The sequence below is a fragment of the Mustela putorius genome, unplaced genomic scaffold (genome assembly GCF_011764305.1).
Source record: "Mustela putorius furo isolate JIRA1106 unplaced genomic scaffold, ASM1176430v1.1 tig00000095_pilon_pilon_pilon, whole genome shotgun sequence".
NCBI classification, from domain to species: Eukaryota; Metazoa; Chordata; class Mammalia; order Carnivora; family Mustelidae; genus Mustela; species Mustela putorius.
The window spans coordinates 7,206,297-7,227,146 of NW_025421280.1; the positions used below are offsets into that span (position 1 = coordinate 7,206,297).

A 20,850-nucleotide genomic window follows, 5' to 3' on the forward strand; every position below is an offset into this window, starting at 1 on the left:
AATAGGTCCCCCTTTAGGGGCCGCTGCAGGGGTGGTAGAGAGGTCGGTGATGACTGGTGGCTTAGGGAGGAGGGAGAAGGGATGATGGTTGGAAGGTAGGGAGTTTCTCTTGGAGGGCAAGAAAGTGTTGTTGTATATACCATGAAGATTATTGTGTCATGATTCTGTAAGTCACTGTGTCAGGTCAGCAATCAGTTGTCTTCAGAATACTGAAGAGTTGTGTAACCCCACTACCATCTACCTGATCATTCTCATCACCTGTAAGGGAAACTGTGTTCACAGCAGTCACACCCTCTGCGCCTCTGTCCCCAGGCCCTGGCAGCCATGACTCTACATTGTATTTCTAGGATTTATCTGTTCTGGATGTTTCATATAAATGAACTCCTATAATATATGGTCTTTAGTGACTAGCTTTTATAACAGCGTAATTTTTTTACTATATATCAGTACTTTTTTTGGAAGAGAGAGACCGCGAGCAAGTCATGAGTCCAGGCGGGGGAGGGGCAGAGGCAGAAGAGGGGAGAGAATCTGAAGCAGGCTCCATGCCCAGCACGGAGCCCAACACAGGGCTCGATCTCATGACCCTGAGACCATAACCGGAGCCGAAATCAAGAGTTTTACTTCTTCCTTTCCAATCTTGATAGCTTTTATTTTTTCTTGCTTGATGGCCCTGGGTAGAGCTTCCAGTGCAGTGCTGAACAGAAGTGGTGAGGGCAGACATCTTTGTCTCTCTTGAGGCAGGGAGAAGCATTCAGTCTTTCACCATGAGATGTGGTGGTGTGCGTTTTTCATAGATGACCTTTTTTTGGTTGAGGAATGCCCTTCAATTTGTAATTTGTTGAGTATTTTTATCGTAAGGGGTGTTGGATATTGTCAAATATTTTTTCCACATTTGCTGAGGTGATCAATGGGATTTTTTCCCTTTACTGATATGGTGTATTACATTGATTTTTGGACATTAAACCAAACTTGCATTCCTGGGATAAATCCAGCTTCATCACGGTCTATAATCCTTTCTGTATGTTGTAGGATTTTTTTTGCCAGTATTTTTATATTGTTGAAGATTTTTGCATCTGTACTCATAAAGGTCTATAGTTTTGTTTTTGTCTAATTTTATCATCTGGGGATACTTGACTCATACAGTGGAGTCTAAAAATGTTCACTTCTCACCTGTCTTTTTGGAAGATTAGGTGATGGATTAGTGGTAATTACTCTTTAATTTTGGGTAAAATTTACCCAAAATTTGAGTAGTAGTCATTTGAGTCTGGACTTTTCTTTGTGGGAAGTTTTAAAATTATTTATTCTGTTTCTTTACTTGTTACTGTCAATTCAGATTTTGATTTTTCTTGAGTCAGTGTTGGTAGTGTATTTTTCTGAGTTTGTATGTGTATGACGTTTTCTCATTTGTTGGTACACAGAGGAGTCATAGTATTCTCGCTGATGTCTGTAGGCTTAGTTGTAATGTGCCTTGTTTTTTTTCCCTAATTTTAGTGTTTGAAGTCTTCTCCCCACTTCTCCACTGTACAAGTCTATAGTTTCTTCAATTTTGTTAGTATTTTCAAAGAATTAACATTTGTTTTCATTGATTCTTCCCCCTTCTATTTTTCTCTTATTTATTTCTGTTCTAATCACTATTTCCTTCTCTTTGGTTTGGATATAGCTTTGTTTTTCTGATTTCTTAAAAATGATAATGTTACTAATTTGAGATCTTTCTTAATGTAGGCATTTACAGCTCTAAATCTGCCTGGAAGCACTGTTAGGCTGCAGCATTTAAGTTTTGGTATTTGTTTTCACTTTCATTCATCTCAAAATACTTTCTAATTTCTCTTACGATTTCTTCTTTTACTTAAGAAGTATCGTGTAGTTTCCAAAAATTAGACTCTCAGTATTCCTTGATACTGATTTTTTACTTCATTTTATTGCCATTAAAGACACTTTGTATGATTTCTGTCTTTTTTAAATGTATTGAGATTTGTTTGTAGCCTTATATATGGTTTCTGTTGGAGAACGTTCCATGTGCAACTGAAGATGTTTATTCTGCTGCTGTAGGGTGGAATGTTCTGTAGATATCAGCCTGATAGGTCTGCTTGGCTTATCGAGTCATTCAGGTTTTCTCTTGCCTTGCCAGTCTTCTGCCTCATGGTTTTATCCGATCATTGAATGTGGAGTATTGAGTTCTACAAACTACTGTTGCGTATATGTTTCATGTTTAGGTCTTGGGATGGACTGTTTTATATTATAAAAAATGACTCTTTGTCCCTAGTAACCATTTCTGTCCTAAAGGCTATTTTATCTGATATTGGTGTAGACACTGTAGCTTTCTTTTTGGCAACTATTTCCCTATTTGTGACCTTGACTCAAAAGTGTATCTCTCAACAAGAAAGCATGTAGCTGGGTCATGGGTTTTTTTAATCCATTTTGGAATCTTGCATTTTGACAAGAGGGTTTAACTGATTGGTTTAATGTAACTACTGATAAGACAATTCACTCTGTGCTATTTGATTCCTGGGCATCTTTTTGTTGTTGTTGTTCCTGTGTTTGTTTCTTCATTACTGACTAGTTTCATATTAGGTATCTTCTGATATACCATTTTAATTCCCTTCTGTTTATCTTAGTATTTTTTGAGTTATTTTCTTAACGACTGTGTAAGGACTATAATTAACATCTTAAAACAATCTACTTCAGATTAAAAATAAAATTAACTTCAGTAGTATGCAAAATTTTGCTCCTACTAAGCTCCATTTGTGGAGACCCTCCTTTGTGGTGTGGTTATCATATAAATTACATCTTTATTTATCACAGGCCTGTCAACACAGTTTTGTGATTATTGCTGTATAGTTGCCTTTTACATCAGATAAAAGAGCATTACAAAAATATGCTGTACTTGCATACTTATATATGTAGTTACTTTCATGCTGCTTATTTCTTTGTGTGGATTTTGGTTACTATGTGTCCTTTCATTTTAGCCTGAAGGATTCCCTTTAGTATTTCTCGTAGGGTAGGTCTGGTAGCAGCGAATGCTGTCAGGTTTTTTGTTTTTAAATATGAGAGTGATTTAGTTTCTTCTTCACTTTTGAAGGACGGTGTTGCTGGATACAGATTTCATAGCTGACCAGTCTCTTTCAGTGTCTTGAAAATACCTCCTTCCTCACCTCCATGGTTTCTGATGAGAAATCAGCTGTTCACGTCACCGAGGATCCCTTCTGTGTTGGGTTGCAGCTCTCCTGTTCAAGATTCTTTGGCTTCTGACAGTTTGACTATTAAGTTTCTGGGTGGGGATCTTTGACTTTATCTTTTTTGGGTTTGTTGAACTTCTTGGATGGGTAGGTCCCTGTTTTTCACCAAATTCGGGACGTTTGGGGTCATTATTTCTACAAATACTGTTTCTGTCTCCTTCTTCTTGGACTCTCATTATTTGTATGCTGTGATGCTTTGATGTCCCACAGGTCTCTGGGACTGTTCTCAGCTAACTCCACGGCTTTCTGTTTCTTAGACTGGATAGTTTCGATTTCACCAGCCCTTCTGCCTGCTCAGTGGGGCTACTGAGACCTTCTAGTGAATTTTTAATTTCAGTTATTATACTTTTAAACTCCCAAAGTTATATTTGGTTTACTTCTACAATTTTTAGTTCTTTATTGGTGGTGTGTGTTTGCTGGGAAAGTGTTCTGACACTTTTCCTTTCATTTTCTTTGACATGATTTCTTTTAGTTTTTTGAAGATATTTTATAAAGCCAATGTAAAGTTTTTATTTAGGTCCAAGATCTAGGCTTCCTCACGAACAGCTTCCATTGACTGCTCCTCCCCACCCATTTCTTTGTATGTTTTATAGTTTATTGGAAACTGAGCCTTTAAAGTCATGTGGCAACTCCAGAGATCAGCTTCTCCTTCCATCTTGCTCCTGGTTTGCTGTCGTTCTGTTTATTATTACGATTTGTTGAGTGACTTTCCTGGACAAAGACTGTAATCTCTTCATGTGGCCGCTGAAGTGCCCCCTGGTTTGCTGATGACTGGACAGAGACTCCTTCAGTCACCTCAGAAGGTCTCCTGTCCTTTGCCCAGCATCTCTGGTGTGCTGAGGACATGTAGCCACTTCTGTTGGCACTGATTTGTAATCACAGGTGGGAAGTGAGGCTCGTCCCAGGGCTTTCTTGGGCAAGGCAGATAGCCCTGTGCCTGCACGTGGCCTTCTAGAGCTTTAGGAGCATGTGGGACCTTTTCATTGACTGCTTTCTTTTCCTTTTTGGTTTCTGGGCCAGCCTCCTGTGGGCTCCAGTGGATACTGCCTCACCTCTAGGGGCTGCTCATTTCTGTCATGTGTCCTAGGACTAGGGCTTCCTTGCTGAGCCTACCACATCAGGTCAAATAATGCCAAAGGATGGGGTCCGTGTAGGGCCTCCACAGCCATTCTGCCCCTCTCGGTGGTCACTAGGCTGCCAGGTTTTAAGGCTACCACAAAGCTGGGCAGAGAGGCATGGAACTTAAGCTGAATTAGATGCCACAAAGCTCATGTTCCTTCTTGAGATTCAGGCATTTTCTTGAGTCAACCTTCCATGAGTTTGTTACAGCCTTTGCTTGTTATAGCCTTCCAGAATTCTGAAAAAGTTGATTACAACCACTTTGCCAGTATTATTGTGGCTTTAATGGAGGTACAGATTTTTGGAAGAGTTTGTCTCGCGTTCTGGACGTGCTTCTCACTCCCCGCCTCTTGGCGTGAAGTTGGTGGGTAAGGTCTGTGCATTCCCGACTGACGGTTCCTCACTGTCTGTTAGTGTGTTTTGTAAGATGAGCAAGTGAAGCAAATTCTCCTGGAAACTCTTGAAATGCCTGCTTTGGTGCAGGAGCACTGGCGGATGGGTTTGTAGTCCGGAGGTGTGGTCACAGAGGTGATCCCTGCTCAGGGGTTTCTCATCAGAGAAGGCCAGAGATCCCCTGTTCGATTCGCTCACAGTGTCTGGTGGAGCTGAGGACGAGCAGATACCCTGCAAGACGCCGTCCCTCTGTGTCCGGAGAGCCTGGGCGGGAGGCTCTTCAGTGTGGCTCTCCTTTCCGCAGATGACTTACCGAAGCCCCAGATCATCACTCAGCCAGAGCCCACCATGGCCGTCGTGGGCAAGGACATCCGGTTCACGTGCTCAGCGGCCAGCAGCAGCAGCTCCCCCATGACATTTGCCTGGAAGAAGGACAACGAGGTCTTGGCCAACGCTGACATGGAGAACTTCGCCCATGTACGCGCGCAGGACGGGAAGGTGATGGAGTACACCACCATCCTGCACCTGCGCCGCGTCACCTTCGGGCACGAGGGCCGCTACCAGTGCGTCATCACCAACCACTTCGGCTCCACGTACTCGCACAAGGCCAGGCTCGTCGTGAACGGTAAGGCAGCTCTCTTCACGTGGGCGCGAGTCCTCTAACGCCACGCATGGCTCTCCATGACCGTGTCAGAAGGATGCGGCCCCGAGACGCATGAGCCTCATGGGACACTGGCGTCATGGCTGTCACTGGTGTCATTGGTGCCGGGGGCCCCAGAGCAAGTTCTGGAGGTTGAAGGGTTGTTATCAGCGATTTACCTATTTCTAGTGACTTTTTAAAATCCAGTTATTATGTTAAATGCAATGATGGGCCCAAGCCTCATATTTTTATCCATTTATTATTCTCCACAAACCATGATTCCAGTGTCCAGATTCCCAGCATACCCGACTGTGGGGAAACTCCTGCCCTCTGAGTTTTGGAGCCTCTTCAGGCGGCTTTTCTCAGGGCTGCCAGCCGTCACCGTTTAGGGCGGAAGAGGAGCCGACAGCTAGAGCGGTTGAGCGGCCCCCCACCGTAACCTGGTTTTTAAGCCTTCAGTTATTAAGTGCTAGAACCGGGGTCCCGAAGCCCTTAAAGGCCACCGGAAAACCCATTCTCTACCCCACACGTGGCCTGTGGTCTTGGCTTATTCTGATGGAGTCGTCTGTATCAGAAGCTCCGTGACCTGTGAGACTTGTTGCCGAAGCCCGATGGGAACCAGTGGTACCAGCAGTGGTACCCTGGTGGGTGCTGGCCGCTGGCTCGGGGAGCATAGCAGAAGGAAGCTGGCTGACCGCCCCAGCTGGCGAGCGTCCAGGGATGGGGCCTGACACCGCCTCTCTGCCTCTGTTTCCCCAAGAGGGAGGGGCCCTCCCGTTGCCCTGCCCAGGGCAAGGGCATGTCCTCCTTCCCCCTGTCTTTATGTCCTGTTGGAGCAGATCCCTGTGTCTCCCGGGCTCTGTTCTGGTGGTTAACGAAGGCAGGCAGGCATCCGTGCCCGGTATTTATGGGCTGTCCCCCATGGACAGATGGCCATGGGAGGGGGCACTAGGCAGCCTTGGGCTCACAAGAGCGAGCCATGGACGGGAGAGGCTGGCTGTTTGGGGGAGCCAACTGCTCCTCTCCCAGGCGGTGGGAGCAGGTCAAGGCAGATGCCGGCACAGACGGCGGGGAGGGGACAGACACCCACCAAGCAGGGGGGCTCTTCGCCAGAGGACTGTCCCGGCTTTTGGTCTAGCTCTTCCTTCCCGCAAGCCTGATGGTCTGTATTTTGCAGTGCTGCCATCCTTCACCAAAATACCACATGATATTGCCATCCGGACTGGCACCACGGCCCGCCTCGAGTGTGCCGCCAGCGGCCACCCTAACCCACAGATCGCTTGGCAGAAGGACGGAGGCACGGACTTCCCCGCCGCACGGGAACGACGCATGCACGTCATGCCCGACGACGACGTGTTTTTCATCACGAATGTGAAGCTGGAGGACATGGGCGTGTACAGCTGCACTGCCCAGAACTCGGCCGGCATCGTTTCCGCCAACGCCACCCTGACAGTCTTCGGTCCGAGCACTCACACCCTGAGTCTAGGAGGCCATGCATGCGTGGAGGGGGCAAGGGGTCACCCCTTCTGGGCACCTGGTTGTGGCCGAGTGGGCTGTGCTGCTTACCTTTGCGTAAAATGTTCAAGAAAATGTTAGAAAGCAGCACAACAAGTGGTTCTTTTTTTAAGGAAATATTTTCTGTAGGGCTTTCATGGAACATTCTGACTGCCCTTTGACTTGGGCTGGACGGGGGCTGGGTGGGTGGGGTCTCCGGCTGGAGAGACACACAAGCCAGGCACAGGACAGGTGGGGGAGAGAAGGGGCTTCTCTGTGGCTCAGGAGTTCCTCCTCCTCGTTCCCCAGAACGGTCAGGATATGGTCAGTTTCAGGTCTCCCAAAAAGCTCTGATCCAAGATCTGTTCAGAAGGCAGGGCAGACCCCCAGAATAACCATCTCCTCTGACTTACTGCAGAAACCCCATCGTTGGTGGTGCCCCTGGAAGACCGTGTGGTGTCCACAGGAGAAACGGTGGCACTCCAGTGCAAAGCGACCGGGAACCCTACGCCCCGCATCACCTGGTTAAAGGGGGGCCGCCCCCTGAGCCTCACCGAGCGGCACCACTTCACGCCCGGCAACCAGCTGCTCATTGTTCAGAACGTGGTGGTGGAGGACGCGGGCCAGTACACGTGCGAGATCTCCAACACCCTGGGCACGGAGCGCGCGCACAGCCAGCTGAGCGTCGTGCCCGCCCCCGGCTGCAGGAGGGATGGCGGCACCGTGGGCATCTTCACCATCGCTGTGGTGTGCAGCATCGTCCTGACGTCGCTGGTCTGGGTGTGCATCATCTACCAGACCCGGAAGAAGAGCGAGGAGTACAGTGTCACCAACACAGGTCAGCCACTGCTGGCGAGGAGGCAGGGTGCCTCGGGCCTGTGCACGGCGGCCACGTGCTGGCTTGTCACTGCAGTGGCCTCCTGGTGTCATGCCTCTGCTTTGCTGGCTCCCTCACCATCCCTGTGTGCTCGCTCACACTCTCTCGGACTCAGACCTCCAACGGCTGTGTCTTTTACACCCAGGTGGAAAGTGAGGCTGAGCTGGGCCCCCCGGACCATCTCTCTGCACTGCTTGGGTGGCTGCCGTTGGGAGAAACTTGTGTCTGGGCCTGATCGCACATGGGTGTTCTCACGTCTTGTTCCCACGGAGGACGGGGACACCTGCTATCTGACTGTCCTGTCTCCTTGCAGATGAAACCATCGTGCCACCGGATGTTCCAAGCTACCTCTCGTCTCAGGGAACTCTTTCTGACCGGCAGGAAACTGTGACTAGGACTGAGGGTGGCCATCAGGCCAACGGGCACATCGAGAGCAACGGTAAGGCCTCGGAGCCCCCCCGCCCCTGCCCAGGGCAGATGCATGGTCTCATGCTGAGTGCATCTGACATTGAAGGCTGGCAGACTCGAGCCTTCTGTTGGGGTTTTTTGGCCCTACCCTGTGCATGTTGTTAAAAAATCCAGCTCCAGAAAGTTGATCTGTTGGGCTCAGCATCTCCTGGTCAGGATAAGGTAGGATTGAATAAGCTGCAAAGGACATTACAGGCCCTGAAACCAGTCCATTTGTTGAGTAAGGGCTGGGCCCAGGCCTGCTCTGTGGTCCATCTCTGCTACCAGAAAGCTCTCCCAGGGTGAGCTACCGCTACAGGGGAGATTGCGTGCTTATGGGGGGCATGTCTGTCCTCACAGGCACCGCTCCCCGGCACAGCCTGAACACTCTGAAAGGCCTGCCTGCGGGGGTGGCTTGTGTTACCAATGCTCCTGCTGGTCAGCAGGCACCCACCTTAAAAACCATTGTCAAGAGGACTGTTCCAGTAGTTCCTGCTGCTTGTTCTCATCAAGCTTCCTCTGACCAGCTGAGCCCATCGTTTCTAACTGTGGGAATCTACTGCAGGTACTTGTCCAAGGGACGCCAGCCTCTTCTCAGAGGCGGACACTCACGGCATCATATGCAGGCAGCCGAAGCTGTGCGTGGGCTCGAACAAGGAGCCCTGGACCGTGATGGAGAAAGCGCCGCAGAGGCCGGGGCCACAGAAGACGGGTAAGAGCTGCTCTCTCCTCGGCAAGAGTTATCCGTTCTCAAAATCAAAATTCAGGTAGACCTGTTCATGAAATGAAAGCAAGAGATGTGTTATGGGTCTAGGTCTGTCTCAGAATCTGGTATTAGGTGTATGAACAGAAAGCTGGGGCCTGGCTCTCCTGATTCCGAGGTAGCAGGTCTCTTACATCAATCTGTGGGGTGGTAAGCCTGGCCTTGAACTTTCCAGATTTGTAAAGGAAAAGGCCAACCTGAAGCACCTTTTCACCAGGCCTATTTTTGAGGCTGTATTTCTAATTACTCTGAAGACTCCTGACAGCACATGGTGTGTCATGTGGTGGGAATTTTTTTCTGTGATGGAAGAGTAGGACCACTTTCTCTCATGAAGCAATTCCTCTGAACTGTTGAGACACGGAGGGCACATTCTTCCTTAATGGCTTGGTATCTACCCAGTCCTCCTCCTGTAACCATGCCTGGGAGAGAGGGGAGGTTTGAGAGAGTTGGTCGAAGCAGGGCTGTGGCCTCCCAGCCTCCCTGTGCAGCCAGCTCCCTCTTCTTGGCGGGGATGCACAGCTCCGGGGCGGTGGCTGTGATCCTTCTCTGCTCGGTCCTGCAGAGCACAGCAGCCCGGTGGCCTGCGGGGACGGCAACACTGGTGTGGACGGTTACTCCAAGGAGCAAGCTTTCTGTCTTCCGCCTGTGACCAGAGAGAGTACCCAGCCAGGCACACTCAGTAGCCAGGAGTCCAGTCAGACACACCGAGAACATTCTCTGCCACCTCTAACCAGTGGGACTGCTGACGGGTCCCGCGCCGACTGCAGGGGGTCCCTCTACCCCAGTAACCACGACAGAATGCCGACGTCCTTGAAGAAAAAGCCACTGGCGCCTCCAGATGGGAAAGGTAGACGTTCACGGCCTTCCAGGGTGGCACCCGCAGTGGGGTGGGGGCGGGGAAGAGGCCAGCCTGGAGCTCTGACGCGCCCCTTCCTTTCTCACAGGGGCCTCTCCGTGGACTTTGGCAAGGTTGTGTGAGCCGGACTCGAGAGACCTCCAGCCTCCCTCGACATTAACTCCAGGTAGTCCCGAGCTCTCCGAAGCCACCTCGGGCTTTCCTGACGTCCCCAGTGAAAGCCAGCACTTGCTTCTTTCCAACGGACACCTCCCCCAGGTGTGCGACGCCAGCCCTGAGTCCCCAGTGCTGACAGGACAGCCTCCAGGGAAACGGGGCGTGCCCCTGCTCTTTCCCCCCAAGATCTAGGCTTGGTCTACCTCAGCTCTTGTGTCCGTCTCTACAGGAAGGAGAGGTAGTAGGAGAGGCTGTAAGGAAGCTTGAGTTCAAGCGTCACTGATGTGTACAGAGTTTTTAAACTTCCAAGAGGAGTGTCCGTGGTTTAAAGGACTTGCAGCTGAAGCCCAGAACCGCAAGAGGCTGTTGTGTACAAAAGCAGAAAAGTATTTGATACCCTTGTACATAAGAGTTTTCAGAGATTTCCTATATATTATATATCTTTTGCAGAGGCTATTTTAATCTTTAGTGCATGGTTAACAGAAAAAAAAAAAAACCGTACAATTTTGACAATATTATTTTTCGTATCAGGTTGCTGTTTAATTTTGGAATGGGGGGCGGGGAGGAGTTCTGGTGCCTTAATGCATGGATGGAATTTGTAGAAGCTAAAAACATTTGCTCCCAGGAGTTTCTGGAGGGCGGGGCGGAAGGGAAGTCCTGGGGTTTGCCTTGCACTTCCCAGGACAGCCCCCCAGGATGCGGCGCAGCCCGGGCCCTCCTTCGGGTGCACGGGCTTCCACGTCCCATCATCACTCACGTGGGGGTGCTCCCGCAGCTCGCCTCCCTGCGGCGTCCTGAGATGCCCGTGTCGCCCTGGACCTCTGCCCTCCAGGCTTTTGTAAGTTGGAGTTCCTTGCCAAGCAGAAGGGGGGGGGGTTGTTGATCCACCGCAAGCCTTCGTTCCAAACAACGAAGCACTGCCTGCCTGCCTGCCCTGAGAAAAGCAGATGTGGTCGTCGGTCTCACTCGATTGTCCTTTGAGGCTTATTTTACTAAGATAGAGGCTGCTGGTGTTGGTACCTGTGGATTTTTCAATAGTGATGTTTTAGTTCAGCCAATAGAGTTCACGTGACATTGACCGTGGGGGAGAAAAAGGGTCGAGTCCCTCCTTTTCAGGGCTAGCTTCTCTCTGCTGAGGATCCGGAGCATGTCTGTCCACTTCCTTCCCTCACACAGACAGACCCGGGCTGGGGCTGTAACAAGTCAAGGCCCCTGGCCAGGGTGTATTTGCACTTTCGAGACCTGTAGCTAACCATCTTGTAAGTGCCAATGTGTATTTCAGGAAAAATTACATTGAAACAAGGTCCTTAAAATATCTCAGAAAGCAAGTTCCTTTAGCCCAAAAGCTGAAGGTACAGACTGACAAAATGGTTGGTAAAATTTTACTCTCCAGTGTCATCACTGTTCTAAAAGGTAAGCACATTTAGAATTGTGTTCTCAACAGTCAGCTGATTGTTACTTCCACAAAATATGTGAATTTGCTGCTTCTGAGAGGCAATGTGAAAGAGGAAGTATTACTTTTATGTACAAAGTTATTTATTTATAGAAATTTTGGTACAATGTACATTGAAAAACATGTAAAATACTGAAGTGTCTAACAAACAGCATTGAAGTGTCTAAAATAAAGGTTCATTTATAAATGTTGATTGTATGGCTGGGGGCATTCTTCTACCCACCGTTTCTCCCCCTTCCCTTCCAGAAACTCCCTTAAAATAAAATGCAGTTACGCTGCCTTTGATTATGTTGTCCCAAAAAGGGGAAAATTTCTTCTCAGCAAAGCAAAATCCTATACTTCTTTGCTGCAGGGAAGATACACCGCCCCTAGATTCCTGAGATTTCTGTCTGAATTTTTCTTCCACCTGGAGCGTATTAGTCAAGCTCCGCAACAGTGACCTCCACATTTCGTTTCCAGTACTGCACAACAACCCTTCCCGACGGGCACGAAGAGCCGCGCTCACTCTCCCAGCCAGCCCCGGCCCCTCCTTTGGGTCTCACATGGAGGAGCGTGGAGTGGGGCTCAGGTCCTCAGTGGGCCCACCGCGCCCTCCTGCGCCGAAGCCAGCCAGTCCCACTGAGGCCCTGAGCAGCAACTGCTTGCTTTCTCGCACACACCATGTGGGCTGCCAGACGCTTCTCTGTAAGATAATACAATCGTGTTTTTTAGGGGAAATCCGGGGGTAATTAAGAGCAGCAGCACGACTGCCCATAAGGCCTGCCTGCACCTGCAGGTCACTGTTTCTCAACAAAGCAAGCTTCCCCAGGGGGAGACACCCAGCCCCGGGCCCCACTTTCCCTCTGAGTCCCCTTCCTTCCTGCTCCCGGTCCAGCCCCACCATCTCTGCCTCCCGCGCTCTGTCCGCTAGTGGGGGGCAGGAAGTGGGAGATCGGCTACGGATCAAATGAAGGCTCCAAGCAGCCTGGACTCAGCATCAACACATGGCTTTATTCGGGGGACTGAGGACAGGGTTGAGAGTACTGCTGTGGCCTGCGTTCCCTGTGAGCGTGCCAGCCAGACGACAGCGGGGAAGACATTCTCAAGGTCCCCAAGGTCCCCGTCTTCACACATTGGAGCCTGGGGCGGAGGACCACACGGCTGCTCCCATGGCACCCTTTTTCTTGAGAGCCGAGCAGGCGGCACCGTCCCTGCTTCAGGGCCTCTCTCTGCCAACTTCCAACAGCAAGCTGCGGGTTTGCTCATAAGCACCAAGAAAGATGAAACCTCCCAGACTGATGGCTGCCATTCGAGGGAAGACACCTGCAAATAATCTGGGGAAGGAAAAAGGCAGGAGGAAAGATTCCTTTTAAATCTGTGTGTGTAAAAAAGGTTAAATTCCAACACCCACAGCCTGCTCCGCTCAGCACACTGCGCTCATTAAGCCCCGCACAGCACTTAGAGCACGTGCTCTTTCCTCCCAGAACAGCACTAAATTACATTCCCAAGTAGACCTGTTGAAGTTTGGGCCCAGCTGTTTGTTGGCTAACATGGCTAAATACCAAACAGCTTACTTGTGAGCCTTGCAATTAAGTCCAGTAATTAGTCAAGAAAGACTAACTCTGTCCCCACAACAGGACTGCTGAAAACGTCCAGACCGCTTCTGTCTGTGGGAGACGGTAAGGCAGTCCAGGGTCTGACTCGGGGGCACGCATGGCCGCGGCCGCCCCCCACCCACCGCCGCCCCCGGCCAAGAAGGGAAGGTAGGCTCTGGAGCCGGAGCAGCTTTTCCCCGACAGCTCTGCCGCTCCTCCCAGGACTTGGTTGCATTTTGTCCTTCGAGGCCCACAAATGTGATGCCACAACAGGAAAGTGAATCTCCATGCATTCCCTGTTTGTCTTCTCCCCTGAGGAAGGACCAGAAAGGCCAACAGTCTGGGGACAGCACCTCCTCGAAGGTTCAGGCCCCACGCACCCCACAAGGCCGGTCGGAGGAGCGACTTCAGAAGAATCAAAGGCAAAGAAAACAGTGTTACTGGGGACGCAGACCGGAGGTTCCCTCGAAAAGCCAACCTGTGGCTGTGCACAGGTGTCTGTTCAGAGATGGTCCTCGAGGCACTGCCGGTACCAGCGCGACCGCACAGAACCACCTCGTGGGCAGCCCATGGCGGCCGAGACACACACCTGCGCGGTGGGTTCTGCCACAACTCCCCGAGCTGTACCTGTGAGCATGGCAAGGTGGTAAGCATCTATTCCAACACCTCAACCTTCTCTGGAGGGCAAGACTAGAAACATTCCCTGCCTTTCTAGGATAACTGAGCCTTTTTACCAAGAGTATTCTATAAAGCAGTAAAAACCAGGACCAGTGGGTTAGCAGTGAGGACACTTTGGACCCAGTCTAGGGAAGAAAAGTGAAAATGGCCAGGTTATGTGAAAAGGACATAACCTCTAAGACAGAGGAGAAACAGCACAGTAAGCTCAACAGGGACTGGCCAAGGAAGCGGACAGAAGGGACCACCACCACCACCCCCCCCCCGGCCCCTCATTTCTGCATGGCTGCTGGGATAGGTCAGGCACCTCCCCTGTGAGTAGCACTCAGCACTTCTGAGGAAGACAGACTTAGCATTAGGGGGCCCTTTTGTTAGGGAAGTAGGGATTTAAAACATTAAAATACTTCAGATAAGATGAGAACCTCTTGTTCTTGTCCAGAGGTAACCATGAAAGCTATACAAGGAGAAAAGTTGTTTAGCTCGGCGCCATGCACCCTGTTTTTTGCGGGAGGTGGCAGGTGAGGACAGAGACTCACCCATTACCGCTCAGAGGCCCCTGGGACCTTCCGGCCTGACACACAGCTGACCCTTCTTGGCCCTGCCTGCACAGAGAAGGGTGCCAGGAGGGAGGTCAACGGAAGACCACCTGTGCCATGAAAGCCAGCCTCCCGCCCTCCCTCCCAAGCAGACATTTCTGAAACCTGGGCCTTGGTTCAGCTTTTGCTGCCGATAAACTCCGCCGCTCCTGGCACAGGGCAGATGGAAGCAGTTTACGGTTTCACTAGATGACAATTGGATCTATTAACGTAATTACAGCCTTACTGCGGAGTCGTTTGTGCAGAGGGAGGCCGGAGCAGAGGGGGCTGTGCTCTCCGGACCGCGGAGCACGCGAGGGAACAAATGAACAAACGAGGGGCCCGGGGCCCGGCGGGGGTGCGCACAGGCCCCGTGGTCCCTCCATGAAGGGCATGGTCAAGGAACACACAAAGCCAGCTGAGGAACAGGACGAGGAGGAAAGCGCAATGCAGGAGGCGCAGGCTTCCCCATCTGCTTCCGGCTGCTGGGCTGGAAGGGCATGTGGTGGTTCTGTTTTGGGGAAACCAGTTGGTCTGAGAGCACATATTCCAAGGAGGTGCCAGAACGTGGTCTTCCCCCACGAGAACCAACATGCAGAGACCGCAGGGTCCCCACTCGCCCCCGAGAGGCCAGCGCCGTTTTCCTGCAGGGTGGGAAGTTGCAAGTGCGAGGCCACAGAACACTCCAGAGACGCACAAGGGGGCTCCAAGGCGGCGGAAGGGCCTGTGGGGGCTGTGTGGGAACCAGACAGGAGGCAGGCCGGGGTGCCCAGGAACGGTTTTACAACAGCGGCCCATGTTTGCAGGGACTGTTTTGTTTTATTTTGTTTGCGTTGAGTTACAATTCTGTTGTCAAATTATTTGGTGTCTCTTATCCCCCTGTTAGTAGGAAGCTAGTGAAAACTAGCATTTCTCAATGACCAGTGTGGCCGCTTGGATGCTCTGCTGAGGACCACACTGTGCATACTCGGGACAGCCCAGACTCGAGATGATAAGCCAAATTCCCAGTCACCTTTTCAGGGCTGACAGTGCAGACACAGGAGCTCTGGGCATGTTTAGGTCGCCTGTCCTCTGCCTCTAACTCTGGTGTCGCCCAGTCACACGACACCAAGCACACAGCACAGTGGGGATGGGGAGGGTTTGGTCTCGATCTTGTCCTCACAGGAATTCCTCCTCCACAAGCTCTCGGAGGCCAGGCCCATCCTGCTGTACCCGCATCTGGCCGTCATCTCAAGCAAGGCTGAGGCACTGCAGCCCACACCGACCCCACAGAGCTAAGAGTGGCGGTCTGACCGGCGGTTGCCATAAAACCTACTAGGAGCCACAATGAAACAAAGAGGGCCGTAAAATTCAGCATTGTAACTTCTCATCTAAAAAGGCTACTACACGCAACATCTCTGTGCGGCTCAAAACTATCTGAAACACCGAGAATCTTTTACCTGCTACTAAAAAGTGGCTTTAGAGCCTCTTTCTCTCACACCATTTCATTGTTCAAGGTGAAATTTGTGTCAAAACCAGTGTGTCTGAGGCACAAGCAAGCAGACTCTCACGCAGTGTTGACTCTAAGTGGCCCAGGGACCCCGCTCTGCCACTCCCTGCCTCGCTCCTGCTCAAGCGCTCCTTCCTGTTACACCCACTTCTTGTCTTGAAATCCTTAAGCCCGTCATCAGCCGGCATCAGCCCATCAGAGCTGGACCCACTTTTCAATCAATCTACCAGCTGGAAATTCCGGAGAATGAGGCCATTCTCACCTGGGTCCTCACCAAGAGGCCTCAAGTCCCCCTGCTATCGAGTGGCCGAAAGAAAGACCCGTCAAATGCACACAGCCCACCAGTCAGTCATCGCCACAGCCCCGGGGACAGGTGGTGGCACTGCCTCGCACAGCTGTCCCCGCCAGCCACCACCCTGCCACGACACTACCCTCAATCGCCCCCCTCCAGGAGGCGACCACAGCTCTGCTCTCCCAGGAGAACGCCTGCTAGGTCATTCCGAAGCACACACTGTTGTGTCACGACCCATCCAGACCCCAACACGGAGACGTGTACAGATTGTAAAAGCAATGTGAAAGCACGTTTGGCCAAGGAGGCATTTTCGGACACGGTGTTTGGAGTCTGGGGCACAGAGCACAGTAGAGAGCGGGCTGGAGCGAGGCGCCACACACAGGGGTGTGGCGAAAGTAACTGCTGCTGATCATAGTGAGAAGCCTCCCCAACAAGTGCTCTCCTCCAAACGTCACCCTCGCTCGCTTGCATTCCTGCATTCCATAACTGGAATCCTGTTTGCTCAGAGCTGCTGCCCGGAACGTGATGGGGGGGGCGATGGTGGGCAGGCACATGGGTGTCCTCCAACATCCAGACGGACAAGGCTGGTGATCACGTGGCTAGACGCTGCATCAACTTGGCCATGCACTAGCACCTCACACAGGCAATATCAATATGTTGGTGCAATGTAAATAAAGAGACCCAACCAGGACGACTGGAAGAAAGGAAAGGGTTTCATCTCGTTCAGGCTAAAGGCAGGAAGAGCCCGTGGAGAGGCGGAAAGGGGGTTTTCACCTTCCTGCACGTGCTTACCCTGACAGCCCATGCGTCCGCCAGACCCCGTGCAGCGCAGACAGTACGTTCCCACTAGCGGTGCTGGAACCAGCCTGTGTGACAGACAACAGACGAAGCCATTACCTTATGAAATTCCCCAGCTCATCCTCAGGGGGCAGCTCCCAACCGCCCTCTGCTCAGACAGTCGGAAACAGAGTGGGAGCTTCTCAGGAATCAGGACTCCTGGATCACACCAGACCAGAAGCCCTTCTACTCCCACCCACAGGTGAGCCCTGACGGACAGGAAGCTGCTCTCCTAGGTTCTCGCATCAAACTCGACGCAGAGCTCGCCTAGGTAATTCACCAGCTGCTGTCTCACGGGACAAAGACGGAAAGCAGAGTGACCGTGTAGAGAACAGGCACTGATCAGTCTATACGGTCCCAACTTGCCGAAGTAGCTAATCGACATGTTTAATAAAGAGCACGACGTTCCATTTAAAACAGGAGCGATTCCCTCGGGTTTGGCCCTGTCCACCCACAGAATCCCGCACTCACTGTCCCGCTTTTCCCTAAGGCTAGGACGTTTTCTTGTCTATGGTTGTGCCCCAGATGTTATGCACATGGCATTCCGTGACATCTTGGTCTAGCTTTTTCCGTAACAACTTTTCTTTTTAATGAAAAATGTTTTTAAACTGTGACAACTGTCCTGATGGACCCAGTGAAGGCCACACGTGGTGTGAGTTCAGTGCCTCTAGCCCACCCGCTGCACAGTAGGAAGCACGGCAACTCTCTGAGCCTCCTGTCTGTCGGCCGTGAACACAGAGCAACCTGGAGCATGGCCTCACGGCCGAGGCCCTGCAGCAGCCCTGCCGGCTTACGCGACGCCAGTGAGCATGATTTCGGGAAGGCGGGGTGCCACGCGGATGCCGCTCACGGGGACGACGGCAGCACCCCTCACCAACGGCCGTGTCCGGCTGGCCGCAGCAGGCTCACACCGCAGTCACGGGCTCGCGATACACATGAGCCCTGTGGGGAGCACGGACAAGCTGTGTCCGTGTGATCTAAGTGTTAGATTTACACTTACCTTAGCCAACATGATTCTTGTTTTTGCCACATCCAGAGGCGTGGTGACCGCAGCTGCAAATCCACCTGCACACAGAAGAAGACCCGACATGTAAAGGAGGGATTGTTTACCGTATTACACAGTCTTTTATTTTCTCATTCCTCCTAAGTCTGCTGAGATCACTCCCTTATCATTACATCCACTGGCCTGACTCAAGGAGAGGGCGGGCGCACATGTGCGAAACCCACACGCCCTGTGGCTCTCACAGTGATGGTGAAAGAGATGACAGGATAATGCTTTACACACTCAAGTGGGGGAAAAGGCCCCATAATTCATCTTGCTCTTTTGTGGAGCAACAGGCCTGTGTGTGTGCACGTGGCTGTGCGTCTGTGTTCAGACACACACTGTCCGTAGGAGAGGCTCACTGCTCCCGGAGACTCTCAGAGGCCCGTGGCTTCCAGGGACACTGTTTTTGACCCAGACTCCAAAATGCTGCTCTTTTTTCTGCTCTGAGATAAAATGGGCACACAGAAATATGCATACTGCTGCAGGGACTTTCAGTATTAACAGCTAAATTCTTTTAAAAGGGCAAAGTTTTCTGTCTTTGCAGGCTTCAGAGAATAGGCCAGGCCGAGTAATGACATTTCTAGGCCCCCCTCTGCATCCTGATTCCACAGGCACTTTGCCCACAGCTTCCTTCCCACCTTCTCTTCCACCGAATACCATGACTGCCAAACTGATATTTAGAAAATCCACACATTGTAATATCCATACCTATGGACAGAGGAATTTGAGGACCTTTTTTTTTTTTTTTTTTTTTTTTTTAAAAAATAGAAACCACAGTATATGTTGTCAACATTTTATTTAGTGTGATACAAAGATGTATTTTAAACCCCAAGAGGCCCTGAGGAGATAGAAATAATAAACCCAAAAGGGCTTTCTCAAGACTCGGCTTCTGTGAGCTGGGCTGCAGTTTCACAGGGGGCTGAACACAACACTTGTACGAAGGATGCTCCAGAAATAGCACGTCTCCCCCTGAAGTTTGTGGTGTGTGAAGGTCATCTGCTCTCTGCCAACTACCTTTCTAAACGTGTTGCTGAAATAAGATCCTCACGCTGAACTCTGGCAGCAGGCAAGAGTGACTTTTGAAAGATGTACCCATTTAGCGCTTTTATGTCCCATTTCTGGTGACTCACAAAGGACACACCCCTTAGGGCTACAGATTATCAATTACATGAGCGCCCTTTCCTTTAGCCACTTTTGTCCTAAGAAAATGTGAAACATTTTCCTCCAGATTCAAAAGCTGCCTGAAATTTAGGTACTTACTCAACTTTAGGCAATGAATCTGTACTATCCCACCCCAAATCTGATAGTGTTCGGCTTTGTGTCCTTCACTAGCTGCAAGGATTTGCAGGGCCCAGCCAGAAGAACTCTGGAAGAGTCAGAAAGATCAAGCCTTAAATCCCATACTTAAATACAGTACTTATTCTCTAGGTAAAGCACCCTACGAGACACGTACTTCTGTAACTGCTACCCCATGCAACCGGTGGGGGAAACTGAGCCTCAGTGAGGTTACAGAACTCACAGACGGTTTTAGCGCAGAGCTGAGACGTGAACTTCCCTGACTCCAGACCATTAGCACATGGTCATTGAGGCCTCAGGTTTTTTCATCTGTAAAAAGCAGGTAAAAGTATGACACAGGCACTAAGTAAGTCTGTGCCAAGTGTCTGGGCTCTTTCCTGCAAGAGATAAAGTGTGATTTTCCTTCATGGCTCTAGCCCAGTGCACAAAGCAGACACTCAAAAATGCTTGCCAGGAACCCAGGACAAGCACCTGTAGTTTTTACAAACCCGTGGTTTTAACTTGTCCTCTAAAAGAGAGGAGAAAGGGGAAGCTCGGAGTGGGTATTTGGGCTTACTGTGTACCCGGCAGGTGGGACTGTACCAAGCACCATGGTATCCTGTGTGCTTACGGCACACGAGAATTACGGCATCTTGTGTGCATGGGATTATTCCATGTGGCAGACAACTTGCTCAGGGCCCACAGTATGGAACTGCGACTCAACATCACAAGCATCTTAGCTCCAAAAGTAGTGCTCCTTGACCACGTGATAACTAGTATGTGATAAGACATAAAATGTGCCTGATTGTTAAAACTCAGAAGTGCATACACCATTATCCTATTTGAAAATGTTCACAAGCTGGGGGGTCTTGGTGGATCAGTTGATTAAGTGTCTACTTTCTGCTCAGGTCATGATCTCAGAATCCTGGGACCAAGCGGGGAGCCTGCTTCTGCCTCTCCCTCTGCCCCTCCCCCCAACTTTTCTCTCTCAAATAAAAAAGGAAAAGAAAATGCTCATAAACTTTCCTAAACCAACTCTGAAGACTTAAAAGTTGGTGAAGACATCACTGGTCTCCTGATTACTCAGGCTTTCCTCACTTACCTATGTTGAAAAGTATGTGTCTTCTCATAAACATGGGTACAGTGCACCCAACGTGTCTTGGTCCCTAGCAATAGTGCACCTGTCCCTTACTGTGGCTGCCTGCCAATGTGCTCTTACAGACTGCCGCTTCTTATGAGCAATATGAAGAAAAGTCCAAGAGAAAAACAAATACACTTAAATAGGACCCGATTTTACTATGACAGTAGCTGCATTTTATGAAAGTTATCAATAAATCAATTTTAATGTCTTCAAAATGTCAAGAACTGCTTTACTACCCAGCCCTCACCATGCTTTTTATGAGGCTGCAAAGAAGGGCCTATGAAGATCATGTAATATGGGTTACAGTGCGGAGGGGGCTGGGGACCTGCGCTTTTGCTTAAAATGCAGTGATTTTTTTTACTTAAGGAAACTGTAAACTCCTGGTAATAAATACGAGGAACATGCTAACATATTAGACAGGATATAATTATTCGGTGCAGCAACTGTAGGCTGCCTATGTGCTTGCGTGGCGTCACACCTGAAGCAATTTTCTACGGGTTCCATAGATGGAGG

General features: G+C 50.4%; 2 protein-coding genes across 6 annotated transcripts in view; one reads left to right on the top strand and one right to left on the bottom strand.

Annotated features, from left to right (window-relative positions):
• LRIG1 (leucine rich repeats and immunoglobulin like domains 1) overlaps nucleotides 1-11,625 on the top strand; it is a 109,093-nt gene extending 97,468 nt beyond the window's left edge. Inside the window, exons 13-19 of the mRNA XM_004738322.3 lie at nucleotides 5,053-5,373; nucleotides 6,566-6,847; nucleotides 7,301-7,720; nucleotides 8,073-8,198; nucleotides 8,772-8,918; nucleotides 9,532-9,816; nucleotides 9,914-11,625. Coding sequence (XP_004738379.1) covers nucleotides 5,053-5,373; nucleotides 6,566-6,847; nucleotides 7,301-7,720; nucleotides 8,073-8,198; nucleotides 8,772-8,918; nucleotides 9,532-9,816; nucleotides 9,914-10,173 — 1,841 coding nt within the window. The 3' untranslated portion in view covers nucleotides 10,174-11,625. The remainder of the gene's footprint in view (nucleotides 1-5,052; nucleotides 5,374-6,565; nucleotides 6,848-7,300; nucleotides 7,721-8,072; nucleotides 8,199-8,771; nucleotides 8,919-9,531; nucleotides 9,817-9,913) is intronic.
• Nucleotides 11,626-12,404: 779 nt separating this feature from the next.
• Nucleotides 12,405-20,850, bottom strand: part of SLC25A26 (solute carrier family 25 member 26) — a 123,782-nt gene continuing 115,336 nt past the window's right edge. For all 5 annotated transcript variants that reach the window (XM_045077963.1, XM_045077958.1, XM_004738321.3 and 2 more), the window contains 3 exons: nucleotides 17,877-17,941; nucleotides 16,832-16,905; nucleotides 12,405-12,747 (listed from right to left, as the gene is read on the bottom strand). In XM_045077963.1, coding sequence (XP_044933898.1) covers nucleotides 12,630-12,747; nucleotides 16,832-16,905; nucleotides 17,877-17,941 — 257 coding nt within the window. In that variant the 3' untranslated portion in view covers nucleotides 12,405-12,629. The remainder of the gene's footprint in view (nucleotides 12,748-16,831; nucleotides 16,906-17,876; nucleotides 17,942-20,850) is intronic.